General features: G+C 34.9%; 2 protein-coding genes and 1 long non-coding RNA gene across 9 annotated transcripts; 2 read left to right on the top strand and 1 right to left on the bottom strand.

Moving 5' to 3' along the window:
• The first annotated feature begins 1,410 nt into the window (after positions 1-1,410).
• Positions 1,411-4,504, top strand: LOC150035315 (uncharacterized). The gene is made up of 2 exons (XR_016530541.1): positions 1,411-3,962; positions 4,061-4,504. It is a non-coding gene; the product is annotated as an uncharacterized LOC150035315 (long non-coding RNA).
• A 1,021-nt stretch (positions 4,505-5,525) lies between these two features.
• On the top strand, positions 5,526-11,406 carry LOC120070078 (etoposide-induced protein). 7 transcript variants are annotated; one of them, XR_016530582.1, is made up of 13 exons: positions 5,536-5,767; positions 5,938-6,003; positions 6,918-7,068; positions 7,763-7,815; positions 8,101-8,229; positions 8,332-8,395; positions 8,596-8,681; positions 8,766-8,848; positions 9,698-9,774; positions 9,920-10,035; positions 10,363-10,472; positions 10,595-10,733; positions 11,098-11,406. XR_016530582.1 is itself a non-coding variant. In XM_039021925.2 (12 exons), the coding sequence occupies exons 1-11, from the start codon at positions 5,646-5,648 to the stop codon at positions 10,427-10,429; spliced, it is 1,014 nt and encodes a 337-aa protein (XP_038877853.1). In that variant the 5' UTR covers positions 5,526-5,645; the 3' UTR covers positions 10,430-10,472; positions 10,595-10,945. The 7 variants fall into 7 exon arrangements, 4 of the variants coding, with proteins under 4 accessions (XP_038877853.1, XP_090171529.1, XP_090171530.1 ...); XR_016530583.1 differs by having other exon boundaries at positions 5,547-5,767; positions 8,596-8,660; XM_039021925.2 differs by lacking the exon at positions 11,098-11,406 and having other exon boundaries at positions 5,526-5,767; positions 10,595-10,945.
• Positions 11,407-14,555: 3,149 nt separating this feature from the next.
• Positions 14,556-16,628, bottom strand: TCP8 (TCP family transcription factor). Its single transcript, XM_039021924.2, has one exon. The coding sequence runs from the start codon at positions 16,253-16,255 to the stop codon at positions 14,744-14,746; it is 1,512 nt and encodes a 503-aa protein (XP_038877852.1). The 5' UTR covers positions 16,256-16,628; the 3' UTR covers positions 14,556-14,743.
• Between the last annotated feature and the right edge of the window lie 981 nt (positions 16,629-17,609).

The raw sequence follows: 17,609 nt of genomic DNA, 5'->3' as shown, positions 1-17,609 counted from the left end.
GAAGGGTGTATTCTTTATTAATTGTCATTGTATTTATTGATTGTATTTACACAATGATGGTGTATTCTTTATTGATTGTAATCCCATTGATTTTAGTAAATATTTAAGTTAAATTTAATATTTTTTTTATGGGATCATATGGACGAGGATGTTACCACAAGGCCATACAAACGACTCGGTTTTGTACTTACAGCGCAACCATAGATCCAAGGCTGTTTGAGAAGATGAACATATCAATGCTATGCATTGTTGGTGAAGAGAGGTTGTTATTCGAAGGCAAGAGAACCCAAACCCTCGTATATTGAACTATCTACGAGTTGCATGATTCTATGGAGTCTCTTGTATTAAATTTATACAACTAGACTAGTATCTGATAACAATATTAGTGGAACGATGGCGGCAGGAGACACACACTTTCCACATGTTGCATGGAGAGTGTACAATTACACTTCAAGATGTAGTTATCCAATTTAGACTCCCGATTAATGGAAGACCGTTGATTGGGTCACTAAACTATGACTAGGAATAACTTTGTGCCCTTTTTTAGGCGTAATCGTGAATGTCGCTGTTCTTAAGGGAGGTCGTCTTAGCCTGCCATGGTTAGCTGATCAATTTAACAACTTCGCCCATCTATCAGATAATGCAGATGAAGAAACTTGCAATGATATGCTTAAGCATATATTCTCACATTGATTGGAGGATTGGTATTTTCCGATAAATCCAACAGTAGAGTGCACCTGATGTATCTTTCTCTCTTGGTAAATTTTGATATTGTTGAGACTTACAGTTAGGGGACTGGATGTCTTGCATGGTTATATAGGCAACTATGCAAAGGTGCAGTTATAGATGTCAAAGACATTGCAGGCCCATTTCTATTGCTGTAGATTTAGGCATGGGATCGATTTCCTCCTTTAGCGTCTCGACGAATCCATTGATATGATAACAACTTAGGTGACAGACCACTTGCAGTACGCTAAGCATATTTACCTCATTATTGTTGTGTTCATTATGAAATACTAATAGCTAAAATTCAACTTTTGATTGTTGTAGATGGAATGACAACTATTTTGTAATTAGAGCATCGACGCATGTTCTAGTACAGTATAGGTACATACTAGATACGCATATGCCTAACCAGGTAATATTTTATTCATTCATATATCATATATTGATAATGTTTCAATCTTTTGGTTCATTCGTATTTTGACACATATGCATGCAGATTATTTGGGAACCATACAATCATCTCATCCAACTATTACCGCCATATTGTTTCGATGGCAGTGAGATATGGACATTTAGATGTCCATTCATATGCTTTTTCGTTGTGGACTAGTATCATCCAAATCGTGTGATGCGTCAATTTGTGATGTTGCAACAAATTCCTCAACCTTGCTGTAACACCCCGAATTTTCATTTTTATATAATTTGGAATTAATCTCACATTTTGGGAAATAAAAGAAATTAATAAAATAAAGTGGAATAAGGAAACTAATAAAATAAAGTTTAATTTATTTATTTTTTAAGTTTTAAGTATTATTATTATTATTATTATCATCATCTTTTTTTTATATAAAAACAAAACTTCCTTCTCCTTCTTCCTCCTCACCGTGGCCCCTTTTTTTTTGTGAAAACCCTAGCCGTCGAAACCAGCAGCCGCCCTTGAATCCGCCGCCGGCCATCCGCACCTCCAGCCAGACGTCAGTTCCGCTAGTCGCTCGCGGAACGCCTCGGTCGCTCGGTGTTTGCAGTCTGAAGTAGTCGCTCGTCGACCCCCAATCGCCACCGCCTGCCGCCGAAGATCCACCCCCAGGTTAGCCGTCGCCCCTACCTCCTCGCGTCGACGGTCTGAGCCACACGCACAAGGTCTCTCCCCAGTCGCTCGTGGTCGCTGTCGGGGTGCTGTTCGTCCGCCCGTGGGTCGCCGCTACTCAGATCGGCGGCAACGAACTCGAGCCCCCAGCCATCGACGCCCAGCCTCAAGTTTTGCAGTCGCTAAGTTCCCAGTCGTCGATAATGCCAGAACGTTAGAGTTAGTGTGTGATAGGAGTTTGGTTTGGAGATTGGATCGTTCCAAGTCGCCGTCAAGTAAAGATTGTGTGCAATTGGTGAGTTTAATTGGGTTCTTAACACCCTTCGTTTCGGTGTGTATCTATAGGTAGTTCGACTTGAGCAAACATTTCGAATTCGATTCAAGATTCTTTTTAAGTAAGGAAGGAGATAAATTTGTTCGATTGAGCTCAAACTCTAACGAACTTACTACTGGAATCTCTTTTGTGCCAGGCGCGATGCACGGTAGATTTTAACATTTAGGACCCTGTAGCAGTTTTTGTTTTGAGGTTGGATGGACTGCTTATGAAGGATATACGAGCATGTGGTAATATATCGGAATATGATTACGTATAAGCTCTGAGTTATATGAAATGATGATTGAGTATGATCCTTAAATTATGAGTTAAGTAGCACTCAAATTGGGGTGTCTTAAAGCTAGATGAACCTTAGACATTTGTTGATTTATATAGTCCCGAATACTGCCTTGTTTACATGACTTAGGGCATGAAAGTGATGTGCTACAGTTGATTCATTTAAAACTAGATTAAATATGTATGTTGAGGTTAATTAGCATGCAATCTTCTTTCCTTTCTAGACTATGTGACTGCATGAAAGTAATGCACGTCCAAGGGCGCTAGTACATGAAAGAGATGTATTAGGACTGGTGTGTAGAAAAGTGATACATACCTAGGGTACTGGGGTGTACGAAAGAGGTACATATTCCGTGGGTTATATGTATACGAAAGAGGTGTATGCCTAACCATGTGTACGAAAAAGTACACATCCCTGCATTTAAACCATGTGTACGAAAAAGTACACATCCCTGCATTTATAGAGAGGATCTGGTGTGTACGAAAGAGGTACATACTCAGTGGGTTATGTGTATACGAAAGAGGTGTATACATAACTAGACGTACGAAAGAGGTACATACTTAGTAGGTTAGGTGTATACAAAAAAGGTGTATACTTAACTAGGTGTACGAAAGTACACCTTCAGTGGGTTATGTGTATACGAAAGAGGTGTATACGTAGTCATGTGTACGAAAGAGGTACACATTAAGTGGGTTTATGTGTATACAAAAGAGGTGTATGCATAACCATGCGTATGTAAGAGATTGTGTTTCCTTCGGGATTCATCAGATGTTGTGCGTCCTACGGGACTTACTAGAGGCAGTGGACATACTCAACTATAGTAGGATAGAAATAAGTTTTCATGTATATATGTATCCCATGAGGACTAGAGCAGTTTATATGTTCCATTAGAAGTAGGCATCTAGAGAACATAGATGCCTAGCTTGACCTCAGTAGTGGGGTTACTTACTGAGTATTTTATACTCGTATATATATATATATATATATATATATATATATTTTTTATGTTTATGTTTCAGGTAAGAGTAGGGATGCGCCGGCAAATGACAAGCGAAATTCGTGATCAAGCTATTGGGATCAGTTTTTTGCTTCCGCTCATGAGATTTAAACTTCTTTTCATGTTTTTCTTAGCGTTTAGTGTTGATGTTTAAACTTGCTATTTAGAAAAGATTTATCTATTATCATTTATGACTTATGGGTACCCTATCGTTGTTTTTAATATTTGAAATTAAATGCATAAGTGTTTTAAATTTACCTTATTTAATTAGCATCACAATAGAGTGTCGTTTTAAGTTTCACGCATGCATGTGTTTAGTAACGGCCTAACTTAAGTCCTAGGGAGTCGGGTCGTTACACTTGCAACACAGACGTCCGACTCCATTCACATGATCTAAGGGGCAGTCATGAGCAAGACTGGATTGCATATTTGGCTCCTCAAATCTCAATCTGGGAAAATCGTCAAAGTTTGGTTATTAATTGACCTCCTATATTGAATGGTATTCCGGTGATACATAACTAAAGCAGAATCCTATCACTTGGTATGAGTTTATTGTTTAATAGGATTGTTTGATTTTATTTCATTGCACACCAAAATAAATTTTAAAGTCATTAACTTCTTATTCAATTTTTTTTTTAGGCCGAGCTTCCAAATTTGACATTATCTACTAAAAGAGCCTTGCATAGTCACCTCTATATATCGAGTGCGATATTTTGATGGTGATCTTCCAATGGAAGAACAAGGTGATCCAGCAAGATATCAGGATCTTCCTATTCGACCTAATGTTCGGAATGAATATCCAACAAGCCATCCGATCATTTTACACATACTTCCATGTTGTCCTCTCCTAATTTTTCCCAACAACCCTTTGTACACTAAGTATGGAAGAAGGACAAACTTCACATGTACATACACTTTACAGAGGAAAGCCAACCATGTGGAAGAGATTGTGGTGATCGTGGACACTATATGACTCTACATGATCGATCTAGGCGTAATTGAAGATCTTCTTCTAGTCGTGAATAAATAAAATTGTACATATAATTAAATTTAGTCACGAAAATACACTTGCAATCTACAACATATCCTAAAGAACGTTGAATATTATTTATAATAAATAAATATCTATATTTTTGCATAAGTTTCTAACAACTTTAAACAAAAACAATAATTTGAAATTAAAAATTAATATTGAGTATATCAAATCAATCATAGAAATTTCTTAATATCAAAGTAACATTATTGTTTATACGGTTAAAAAACTAATAATATTACTATTAAAATAAAAAATGAGATTAGTGAGATAGTTGATTTTAGGTAACAATGATTTAGAATTAAACAAATGAAATATTATTAATTGTAAAAAAAACATAAGTAATGAAAGAATTAGTTTTTGGGTTGTTAAAAAAATGAAAAAATAAAAGCAAAAATATATATATATATATTTTAATTATTATTTATGAATGCGTCTCTTCAAGAGAAGTTTTTTTTTTTTTTTTTTTTTTTTTTTTTTTTTTTAATAAATGCATATCTTCAAGAGACGCATTCAGTTGCAGAAAAAAAAAATCTAAAATGCATCTCTTCAAGAGAGGCATTTGGATAATGACAAAAAAAACATATCTTTTACCTAAATAAGTTGAAAACATCTTCTTTTACTTAAATAAGTTGAAAAAACCCAATTTTCCTAATTAAATTCGAATTTCACCTCAAAAATCTAATTAACCCTAGATTAAGGGTGAACATATATATATATTGAAAATAAGAGCAAAGTAGGAAGAATAGGAAGTAAAGAGTGAATATATTATTTCTCAAAATCCAATAACTACTTTTATAGGGTTTACAAGAAATGGGAAGATAAAAAAATGGATAAAGATACTGCAAAAAGTTCGAAAATGTATATACGTCTCAATAGATTTGATTGGATAAATATTTGAAAATATTAAAAAAAGAAAAATCTATTCGAGATCATCATCAGAGAATAAGCAGGTATTTGAAAATTGAAATCATCTCATCACTCTTTTAAACACTTTTGCGAAAACTACTTTTTATATTTACAAAAATACCCCACAAAAAGTCAAGCTAAGCGTGGAGTGCAATTCCATTTGAAACGTCGTCGTTTAGACAGCTGCCTTCATTGCGAAGCCAACTAAAGCTAAGTTAATCTTGGACCTTGAGGGGGCTGCGACAGAACTGTCTTCTCCGGCAACATTGTGGCATTTTAACGATGGATGCTGCCGAGCCGTTGATTAAGGTTGTAGGTGAAAAATTCAGGAGGGCTTCTCAATTATGGCTTGAAGGTTTTATTGACGCCTGTTGTCTTCACCGTGTTGTCATCCTCTGTCGCAGGTTTCACTTCTACTTTAACTTCACTCTTTGATTTTCTATCACTGTGATTACTGGACTGGGATTCTTTGAAAAATTATTAATTATGGTTTTAATTTGGATGTATTTCTTTACTATGAAGTTATTTTGTGGTTTTGGATATTTTTATAGTTTCATCTGTAAATGAATTTCAGGTCGAAAAAGCTTTTGATTCGGACGGGTCAGTGTTTTTTATTAAATGGGTTGATCTTCTTAGGAAGGTAATTCTACTCCGTCCACTATATCTCTCTCTGCTCTGCATCATTTTGTCGGTTCTTCTGCTGTGTATCTGAATTACGCTCTTTAACAATCTTTTTGACTACCCTTATCCCCCCTACAAGATACTAACTTGGGTTAGTAATGCAAACAAAGTCTCATCTTAGTTATGAAAGGAATCGATCATGGTTTTATGAGTTAGGGCAATTATCTCCACGGTATAAGGACGAGGTTTAGAAAATAAAGCTGTGAGGGTCTATGTCTAAAATGGATAATATCATATCATTGTGGAGATAAGTGGAGCTTATGTTGTTCTTATAAATTTTTTGTAATGAATCCAAATTGAATATCACAGCCTAGTTTATGTTAGCAATTTGCATTCTTTCTATTTCCACATTACAACGAATCTATCTAATTTGAACTTAATTCAATTTTGGAAATAAAATCACAATATTTCTTTGTTTGATCGTATGGAAATTTGCTTGCATCTTTGTCAATTTATGCATTGTTCTCTTAAAACTTAAGATTATATTTCGTAAGATAAATTAATTTAACCAAGTATTGGATCTAATAAAGACTAAGTTTTGTCTCTAGGGCAATGGTTTAAGCGAACTGACTCAGGAACCTACTTCTAGACTCTTTTCTTAAAGCTTCTTTCCCTCCCTCTCTCTTTCTGGGGGATGAGGGGGATCTCCACATTCTTGTATCTCGTGGATTTCGGTTTTGTTTTTTGTAATACAACTTAATAATATATCCAAGAGGCCTTAATTTTCTCAGAGATTTTTTTGACCTTATCAAATTTTTATCAGCACTTGTCCCTGTATCTCTTATTAAAAAAAAAAAACAAAAACAAAAACAAAACAAAACAAAACGCTAAACAATGAAAAGTCAGCATCTTTCTTGCTTTTCTTTTTTGCAGTCTTTTGATCCTAAACTCAGTTATCATCCCAACCCTACAATGGATATTACCTGATCAGCAATCAGTGATTGATTCTCACAATTTGGGCGCATTTGGTGGTATTTTAAAATTATATTCCTTCTTACGTCTTGGACTGATACAACTTTTTTATGTAAGTACGTATCTGATACCATGTTCTTAATTCTGAAACTAATTAAGAAGTTGTTTTTCTGGCATGCATCACAAATAGGTCCTATTTGATAACCATTTGATTTTTTGTTTTTAATTTTTGAAAATTAAGCCTACAAACACATTTTTCATCTCCAAAGTTCTTGCTTGGATATATACTTTCTAGTTTCTACCAATGTTTTTGAAAACCAAGCCAAGTTTTGAAAACTTAAGAAAAAAAAAAAGTAGTTTTTAAAATTTGTTTTTGTTTTTGGAAGTTGGCTAAGAATTCAACTCTTTTACTTAGGAAAGATGAAATCATTATAAGAAATATAGAGGAAGTCAATTTAATTTTAAAAAACCAAAAACCAAATGGTTACCAAACCGTGCTTTAACTTTTCCAACAATGGATTTGTCAAAATTAATTGGAAAAGGACGAACCACATTTAATATTACCGCTTATAAACCTTTCTTTTTGTAAGCTCCATAATATTCTTATGGATTATAATATTTCTGTTCGACAGGACAAATTCTTTGCTGTTTCGATATGACTGCAAACTATGATTATTATGCTTAACCGGTTTATATGTAATGACTTCATTAAAGAACCTTGGATAACATATTTATTTATTGTGTGTTCGTCTCAATTATTTTTACTGACTGATTTTTTTTTGTTTTTGTTTTAATATTGCTTGCAGTTGTTCTGGTTCTATCCAATGTACATTTTCAGCTTCATTCTGAGCAATATCTGGTATTTCTTCCCTTCTATTTTCTTTAACATTCTCACATTTACTTTATCAATTCTGCCTCAACTTTGGCTTAAAAGGTTTCTATTACTTATGAACTCTTCAAACCACATGGTTTCATGATTGAGTTTTGAGTTGCATGATGAGTTGAGATATTACATTTAACAGACTTTTACATTTAAATTCCTGGCGTATCTCATTACATTCGGATGTAAAGTGTTCTGTTGGTAGTTTTCTCAAATTAACTATTTGTTGTTCCGAAGTTTCTAAAAAGTTTCTTTCCGGTCCAGGTATAATGATATTGCTAAACATGGCTTTGCTGCAATGGGACAATCTGAGCCAGCTGTAGTGGACCTTTCAAGACGAAATGATGGATCTTCCAATGCTGCTCAAACTGGAAGATCATTTGGATTGGGGAGGTAGGTTTTTAACTTGGTCATTTGTGATTTCTGAAATTTTCTTTGTCGCTTGTTTGAGGCACGTTTCTGCTTGATACTTGTTTAACCTAAAATTTTTCTCAGGGTTGTAATAGGAATAGGAGAGCAGCTATATTCTTTACTACTTATCAACACCTTCTTCCTTGAGGTAATAGCTTTGAAATTTTGTTTTTCCCTATTGCTCTTATATTTGTCTCTTTCTACTTCACTTGGTTATATGTGATTGTCTTTCTTTTATTGTAAGCATCTGAGAAGCTGACTTGCTTAGTTTCAGTTATACATACACATTCACATTCTTCTACTCGTATCCAATTTTCTAAAAAATATCTTGTTTTCTGATATATGTAGGTCTATGCTACAGGTTTCTTGCCTTTAGTGGGAAAGACACTCAATTTTCTGCTTCTTTCTTGGATGTATGCCTACTATTGTTTTGAGTATGTGGCGCTTTCCCTGATAACTTATGATGTGTATTGACTATTCACTTGATGAACTATTCCATTCATATTTTTAACTTGTAGGTACAAGTGGAACCTTTCAGAAGTGAGTCTTGATAGAAGGTTGGACTTTTTTGAGTCTAACTGGGCTTTCTTTGCTGGTTTTGGTAAGACTCCATGACTTGATCAATTTATTTATTTTAGTTGCTATATTTTGCTAGTTTTGATTGTGAAGGTTAGCGAGGAAATTCTGCTGTTAAATTAGTCTAATGCAGCTCCTATTATGCCATGCCTGATTATAAAGATTAGTATTATTGTACTAGTTTATTTTTCAGTGAGATGGTTGTTTAGTTAGTTTGATAGGAGGAGTGTTAAGTTTGTTAATTATCATTGGAATACTATAAAGCAAAAAAGTAAACATACGCTCATCTCGTTAAAACATAAGATCAATGTTTGAATACTCACCTCTACATTGTTGAACTCAAAAAGAAATTATAAATTGGCGGAGGGGAGGGTGAGAGAAGAATTAAGTGTTTTGATATCAAGCCTGGCTCAAGGGGTGGTTTCCCAGTTCTCTATTTACCTGAGATTTTATCCATATGTTACCATCATTTCTGTACAGTTTATTGTTTCTCTATTCTTGGCCTGTCTCACTCCCAATGTTTAGACAACCACGATTATAATTCTCAAGTGCCATATCTTGGCTCATGGCAGTAACATTTAACTCATTGGTTAACAAAATTGGTACAAATGTGAGCAATTGCTCTGTAACTGTATGCAAATATCGAGAGGTATTTGATGATGTTAAATTCTTTCTAATTACATTTTGCTTTTATTTCGTATCTTAGAGTTTAGGTTCTTTTGTGCTTGACTTAAGGCTTGTGTCTCTAAAAATAAATTAAAATTTGAGCTCGTTTCTCTTTTCTTGTCATGATTGTGTTCCATAGTTGTGAATTATGGGCAATACGTTATACTTTTGAGAAGTTTGAGGCATACCAGTTTAATGGTCTTTTCAGGTAGTCCTTGCGTTCTTGCTATATTTTTCTTCTCACCACTTGTGAGCTATGGAGTAATGGCCATCTTATTTCCACTGGTAAATTGAAACCATTTTCCTTCTCTCCCTCTCTTCACACACGCACAAACTCATTTCCATTCAAATCTGTAACAATGTTCTATTTCCTGAAATACTCACTTCTTACGGTTCCTGTTGCTTTTCACCCCCCCCATATGCTTGTCAGTTTGTTCTGACAGCCACAGGCTCAGTTGCCGAGCAGGATATTTATTCACAGAGAACAACTTGGAAATGTGCAGGACTGGGGAGACTTCCAATATTCTATGCTGCAAATACATTGTCGTAAGTTATCTTTCCTCACCCTAAACTTGTATTTGCAAAATATGATGATTAGCTTAGGCTAATTGTATAAGCTTCGGATTTCTGATGAAATAATAATATCTTGTGATCTGTATATAGTAGAAGTTGACTAAATGTGATTTCTAGATGGCTTCAATAGAAATTTATTAGCAGTATAACAAATTGTAGAGAGTAAACTACCGAATGGAAAACCTGAAAAACATTAACTGTGAGATATTTTGAACTTTATTAGATTAAAACTGTCCCTGAAGTAAGGAAACTTAAGGATAGTCTGTCAATGTTTTTTCCCCCCTTGATTGAACCTCGCAGGATGAAGCTCTTGACTCTCTTCCCTCGTGAATCACAAGAAAAGATGCAGCAAAACAAGGATCTATAACGAGCCCTGGAATCTGGGTCAATACACATACATTTTATGAACAGTAAGCCAAAATTCACTAGCCACCGCCCTCTATTCGGAACGTATCCTGTATGTTCATTTATTTACGAAGCTGTCGCTGCATAATGCATTCTCTCTCAATTCTTAATCTGTCCAATGGAGCAGAATCCAAGTGGCTCAAGTCAGACGCTACAAGTGATTTCTCCCTTATCTGTACAGAAACAATACCATAGGTGAAGACAAACCATAGCCTGATTCGTAGCCACAGTTTGGAAGATTGGTTGCAGTGTGAGATATCGAATAGGTAACAAACGATTGGTACATGCACTTCTCTGGGTGGATAGATAAGAATCTGTGATGCTGAGTGATAATATTGTTCCGGAAATCTATCCACTCTTTTGCTGTAACCTTGTTAAATTATGTGAATAATCTATTTTTACTAGAAAGATTGTTCCAGCTATTTGTTTCACTTCAGTGTGTGAATATATAATTAAGAATGGAATATTTTGTGGGTCAGTTGGTAAGAATCTTTCTGCAATGTTATGTCTGACTTAATATGGAATTGAGTATACAATTGTCCCTTAAGTTGGTAGTGAGAAGAAGGTAAATTGATTCTAGAAAAAAGGAATTGAGCTGATTTTCATCCTCGATATCTTTCACATCTGCAGATAGATATGTTATGTTTACAAAAATGCTGTGTGAGAAACTGGAAAATGGGTTGAAGAGAAGTTGGAAGCATTTGCAAAGGGCCAAAATCCACTGAGGGAAGGAAATAAAGGTATCAGTTATCAGTTCTTTTCCCTTTGGTTAATGAAAAATGAAGCATGAAGGTCCGTTGGGTAGTCATTTCATTTTTTGTTGTTAACTTTTAAAAATTAAGCATATTTCTTCTTCACTTCTTACGATGATTTGTTTATTTTTTAACTATAATTGCTGAATTTTTGATCAAATTTAAAAAATAAAACAAGTTTTTAAAAGTTATTTTTTTTTTAATTTGATATTTTAAAATATTGGTATAATTTGATATTTTAAAATATTGGTAAAGAATAGATAAGGAAGAAATTTAGTAGTAAGAGTAACGATTATAAGCTTAGTATTCAAAGAAAAAAATCAAATGGTTACGGGTGAAACTTTTGAATCTGACAATGAATATAGAAATAGGAAGAAAGCAAGAGTAAAGGTTAAGGTGTGTGAAGCTCACGCGCTTTTTTTATTTTTATTTATTTTTATAATTCTTCACCGTTACTACTAAACCTAACAGCAATGTGATTGGACCACGTAAGCTGCATATTTAATTCTTCCCACCCGCTCCAGATGTTATGTAAACGTACTCTCCTGGCCTTACCTACTACATACACAGATCCATCATCTCCACTATTTTTTTAATACAAAATAATAATTATTATTATTATTATCAAAAAAAAAAAAAAAAAAAAGAGCGTTACATTTCGAGCATTGATTAATAATAGTTTACTTACTACATCCATTTGTCTAGCTTAAAAAAAAAATTAGGAAAAGAAAAAATCTAAAGATTTGTATAGGGATCAAATCGATTTTTTCCCTGAGAAATGTCTCCTTTTATATATTTATGTATATAACACAACCAAAAAAAGGACGGACTATAGAATTGCTTCAAAAGACGCAAGTGACCCAAACTACTAAGGATAAGGAGAATAGATATAGAAGATGTTTGCGCTTCCAACACTTTGGTTGCCAGAGAATCTGCTACAATATTATTAAAGCAATGAACATGATTAAAGGAAATATCATTCAATTCATGCGACACTTAGATTCAAGGATAAAAGAAGAGACTATAGTAAGGTTCAAAGAGACATTCCGCAGATTAACAATTTTCAAGAAATTTGATTTCACAATAACAAAATGAACTTTGAGTAAATTAATACTCATGAGACCTTCACAAATAGTCATTTATTTCAAGAACTTTGTTTTCGTTACATCTTTGAATAAACTTAAGTTCAATTAGACGAATGCATCCAGATAGTCCAATTAGACGAATGTATCCAGATAGTCCGAGAGCATCCAACTCAAATAGTCGGATCAACGGTCTGAGGCTTCACGCATTTATTAGGTATTATGATTTGATATATTTATAAATTTAGTTGACAGTGTGTTTTGGGAATTCATTTTTTTTTGTAAAATGAAAGAAATGGAGATTCTTTGAGATATTTTTTTGGGTGTCTGAACGTGACATCGAATTGTTTACAAAAAGAAAAATGACAATGATTCTTCTCAAAAGAAAAATAAAATATAAAATAAAAAGGAATTCTCATAGGGAGTGTGTACAAAATCTTAATATAAGAACACATTAAAGATTGGTAGAAGGCAATAATTTGGGTGTGGGGACAACTGAGTTGAACAGGAAATGATGACACCATTAAATTACAAATTGCCCATTTGAATTTTTTCATCATATACTATAGCAATGCAAACCCAATTAATGACTTTTTTTTTCTCTTTCCATCTCCCCTTTTCTCTTACATTTAATTATATAAATTTTTTTAGGACATTTCAATTTTTTTTTTTTTTTGTACATTAATGTGATGGAATACTTATTTTATCATTAAATTAAAATGGCCTAAAAATATGGTTGGGATGCCATGCTTATAAAATTTCAATCTATTAATAATGTGACTCAATAGATAAAAATAGTGATTATCATTCTAAAGTTGATGATTCGATTCTTTACTTTGTAGTTGTTGAACTACAACCTTGAAAATATTTAAATGTAAGCTAAAATGTTATAATATAATTATTTCTAGGTTACAATAGATTTTATTAAGGTAGTAGTGGAGATTTGAACCTCAAATCATGTAACAAGTAACAAATGATTTAATAGTTGACAGATGCTTATGTTTGTCAAATTTAATGAACTTTTATACATTATGTATCGAGAAGATTCATATCAACAATAATCTAATTCTCCATGTGATGCTAGCTAACATTACTTTATAGACCTTTTGGTATGTCATAAATGAAAGAGTAATGATTAGGCTACATCTAGTCACATGTTTCTTCATACAAAGAAAAATAAAAAACAACTCATTTAAAAAAATTACCCTATGACGAATTTTTATTGAACAACCGCTTGAGTTAGACGAAGATAGGTGCAATCCAAATAAAACCAAAGTTTTTCACAAAACTTAAAAGGAAGTAAAATGGTTTTAGTAGAAAGATTTTCCCTTGTTCTTTTTATTTAGAAATAATTAATTAGATATGTGTACTGCTTTTAGTCTATGTATAACTCATGGAGGTGAATTTTGCACAAGGAGAAAGTGGGAAACCCTATTTTGTTAACAATACTTTCTATGACTTACAATTATGATATCTGGTCTCCAGAAATTTTGGAAAATTATAATATTATGAATTTGTATTTTATCTATGTTGGATGCATTGATGTGTTGGGATTTGCATCCATTTTTTGTATGTCACAACCAGCATGCACCAGTGGGTTTCTTTCTCTATATTCCATTACCATTAATGGAGATTCCACATAACTTAACTCTCACTTTTTGTGATCACTTCAAAGTTTGAATCTAATTCTCAAATTATTTTTTTTTGTTAGTTCAAACTTTTGCATTATTGCATCTAATCTAATCTAAAAACACCACCAAAAAAAAAAAAATGGTTCTAATTCTAATAGAGGGATAGGATAGAAAAAAGGAGATGCTTTTTTTCTCTCTCTTTTTTAATGCAGTGAAGAAGGGTCAAAAAGTGAAAGAAAAACAACACAACTTAGCCACAAAGAACATTTCTCTTTTGAGTTTGTCTTTTTCTTTTCTTTTTTTTTCCTCAAATGAAATTCCTTTTTTTTGTTTCAAATTCATTGCATTTCTAGTAAAAAAAAAGTAAAAACAGGTAAATATATTCTAATTAAAACATATAATATAGAATAAAGATCTCTCCCTCCTATACAGTCTCACTCTCAATCATCTGCCTAATTTTCCAACAAAATCATCTCAAACAAAAAAAAAAATTACCCCTACCTCTCTCCTTATGTTCTTCATCATCAATATTAAGAAGAAAAAAAAAGACAGAGAAAAAAAACAAAAACAAAAACTCATAATTAATAAAACATGTAAAAAAGAAAAATGATCCCCACATGATATCATGGTCTTGAACTTTGGTTCTTGCTTTTGGTTGCGGAAACTGAAATTCAGACTTCGAAGTTGATAATTCAAGTTCACATCAATGAAATGGATGCTCATGGAGTTAAAAATGCAAATTAAGAATGGAAGGGGAAATTGAAAGGTGTGTTTTTATACACAAAGAATAACTTACTCGAGGTTTGTTATGTCATTGTGAAGTGTTTGGAGCTTCGTCTCCACTATCATTAGTGTGAGTATGATGCTCCAATGGATGATTATCAGAATTGATATTGAAACCGCCGCCGCCGCCTCTAGAATAAGCAGCATTAAGAGCAGCCAACATTCCCAAATTCGACTCCGATACTCCCAAACCACCGCCGCCTACAGCCGCTTGTTGCATCAACATAGAACCCAGTTGCAATTGCCCGCCGCCTCTTCCACCTCCTCCCGCCGCCGCCTGAATTTCCGGGATGTTGAATCTTGGCATCAAATGTAACGGCGCCTGCAATGTGTTTCCACTCGTCGAAAATGGCCACATCTGATGAGCTTCCAATCCCCCGCCGCCCCCACCGCCGCCGCCTCCTGAAGAACTCCCCACATTTCCCCCACCTGTTGTTACCGGCAACATCCAAAACGTGTTACTCGCTCCACTGCTCGGACCTGGAGCCGCCACCGCCCACATCGCCGTCCCAGGCCGGAGTAACCCCGACGAAGAAGCTGATGGTTGTTGTTTCTCTAATTGCAGATCGCTCTTCATTGCTTTGGGAGATCCACCGCCTCCACTACTCTCCCCTGGAGAGTGCGTATCTTCTTTAAACAGATCTTCTCTGAATCGTTTTCTCATATAGTTGTCAGTCGAGTCTCCTCCGCCGCTACCGCTGGGAAGAGCGTCGCCGATTTGATCGGCGGTCATTAAATTGAGTTGATGCTGTTGTTGCTGCTGTTGCTGGTGATGAAACCCTAGCAGAGCAGCATGTGCGAAGCCTTCCTCGTAAGCATGGGGATGGTGAGCGAGAGCCAAAGCGCCATGAAAGGAATGAGGAGCGGATTTTGAAGGAGGAGCGGAGAGAGTAGATCCACTGCTACGAATTGAGATATTCAAGGAAGAGAAATTAGCAGGGATTGTACCGGTGCCAGTGGCGGCTATGATGGCAGGTTCGGCTTGTTGGAGAAGCCACTCGATGGTTTCGCCGTCGGACTTATGGCCTAATTCACGAGTCAATTGGAAAACCCTAGCGGCGCAAGTGGCCGGCATACGGATACGACGGCCACGACCGTCGACTTTTGTGTGGCGATCTTTGGTGGAACGCTTGAGTGCGTTGTTATTGGAGGTAGATCGGGGAGATGGATCGGCGGCGGCGGCGGCGGTGTCGGATCTGGTGGCGATGACGAGTGAGGCATCGAGGGCGGCGGAGGCGGAGGAAGAAGACGATGCAGAAGAATTGGAAGGAGGGAGAGAAACAAGAGTGGAGATGGAAGACATGAAAGGTGGAGCTCCTCCTGCCGTAGCAGCTGGTGATCTGCCATCAAAAGGGACTCCATGAATTTGCTGTTGTTGCTGTGAAGATGGGGATGGAGATGGAGATGGAGATGGAGATTGTGATTGTGATTGAGAAGAGCCATGTTTTTTGTTTTGGTTCTGATGGTGGAGATGATGATGATGCTGTTGCTGCTGTTGCTGCTGCTGCTTGTTGCTTTGCTGCATATCTGTAAGTTCCATTTGGTGGGGAAACCCCTTTGACTCTCTCTCTCTTTCTCTCTCTCTTTTTTTTTTTTTTTTTTTTTTTTTAATTTTTATGTTTTATAATTTTCTTCTTCTTCTATGGTTTTTGTGGCTCCCTCATCTTTCTCTATCTCTCCTTTTATCTCTATCTTTCTCTCTATATTCTAATTCTCTCAATCTCCTCTATCTCTCTCTTCTTTCTCTATCGGTTTGTTTTGAAAATGTTAAGAGAGAAACAGGGTTTAATTAAAGCACTACTATATGATTTGTGTTTGTGGGGGGTTTTCATTGACTCTCTCTTCCTTAACTTTTCATCTCACTCTCACTCTCACTCCGTTTTACAAAGAAAGTGAAATTAGTCTCTCCCACTTCAACTATCAGGTAGGACACCCTCTCCCCCTTTAAAAAAAACTTGGCGTAGGTTGGCTGCAAAATGGGTTACATGAAATTAGGTGCGTGAAATTGAGAATGGAAGTTAAAAGTCGATAGTATAAGTTTTAGGTGAGTTGAGATATGCTCATTTTGATAAATAAAAATAGAGTCATATTTGGATGCATTACAAGATATACCATTTGAATGCATCATATTCATACGAAATAAAATAAAATATTATTAAAAAAAAGTTAAAAGAATTTGTCTCCCTATAAATTATAATTAAAAAAATATTTTTTGGTCTTAGATTTTCGGTCAGTATTTAAAGAAAAATTGAACTTACAAAATGTAAAACTTTGAAATCCAAAGACAAAATTAAAACGAAACTAAACTAAAAAAATTAAAGATTTAATGTGTAACATTTTAAAATCTAAAGACCGATAGAAACTATAGCATAATCTAAGAACTAAAAACTATTATTAATATTATAATTGGACCATCTTCAAGATACCTATTTTTTATAACATGTGGAGTGAATGAGTCAAAGTTCACTTAAAAATTAATAATATAATCTTTATGTCAGTTGAACCATGCTTGCGTGGATTGCATTGTGATGATTTTTTATAACAATCGAACAATTAAGTAAGAGGATGCAACTCCCTTTCCTTTTACTCTTTTTCTTTTTACTTTTTTTCCTTTTTTTTTACCACAGTTCCTTTTTTCCCCCTAAATTTCCACCCCCTGAATTCCCTATTCTACCCTTCCGTCTTTTCGCAACTCCATTATCCACTATTCACTCTTAAATCTCAAATCTCAATTCTGATACCACGGTCCAGTCCAACACTAACCTCTTTCCTCCATTTTTCGCTCAGGGGCTTTATGGTCATTTCACCATCTTCCAGACTAGCAACCAGCTGCCGAACGCAGGCGGGTAAAGCAAATCAGATTAACCGAAAAGAAAAGAAAAGTAGGGGAAAAA

Source organism: Benincasa hispida, chromosome 7, assembly GCF_027475165.1.
Source record: "Benincasa hispida cultivar pf3 chromosome 7, pf3_genome.v1.1, whole genome shotgun sequence".
NCBI classification, from domain to species: domain Eukaryota; kingdom Viridiplantae; phylum Streptophyta; class Magnoliopsida; order Cucurbitales; family Cucurbitaceae; genus Benincasa; species Benincasa hispida.
The sequence above is the reverse complement of the archived record's forward strand: the minus strand, read 5'-3'. Positions and strand labels throughout refer to the sequence as shown.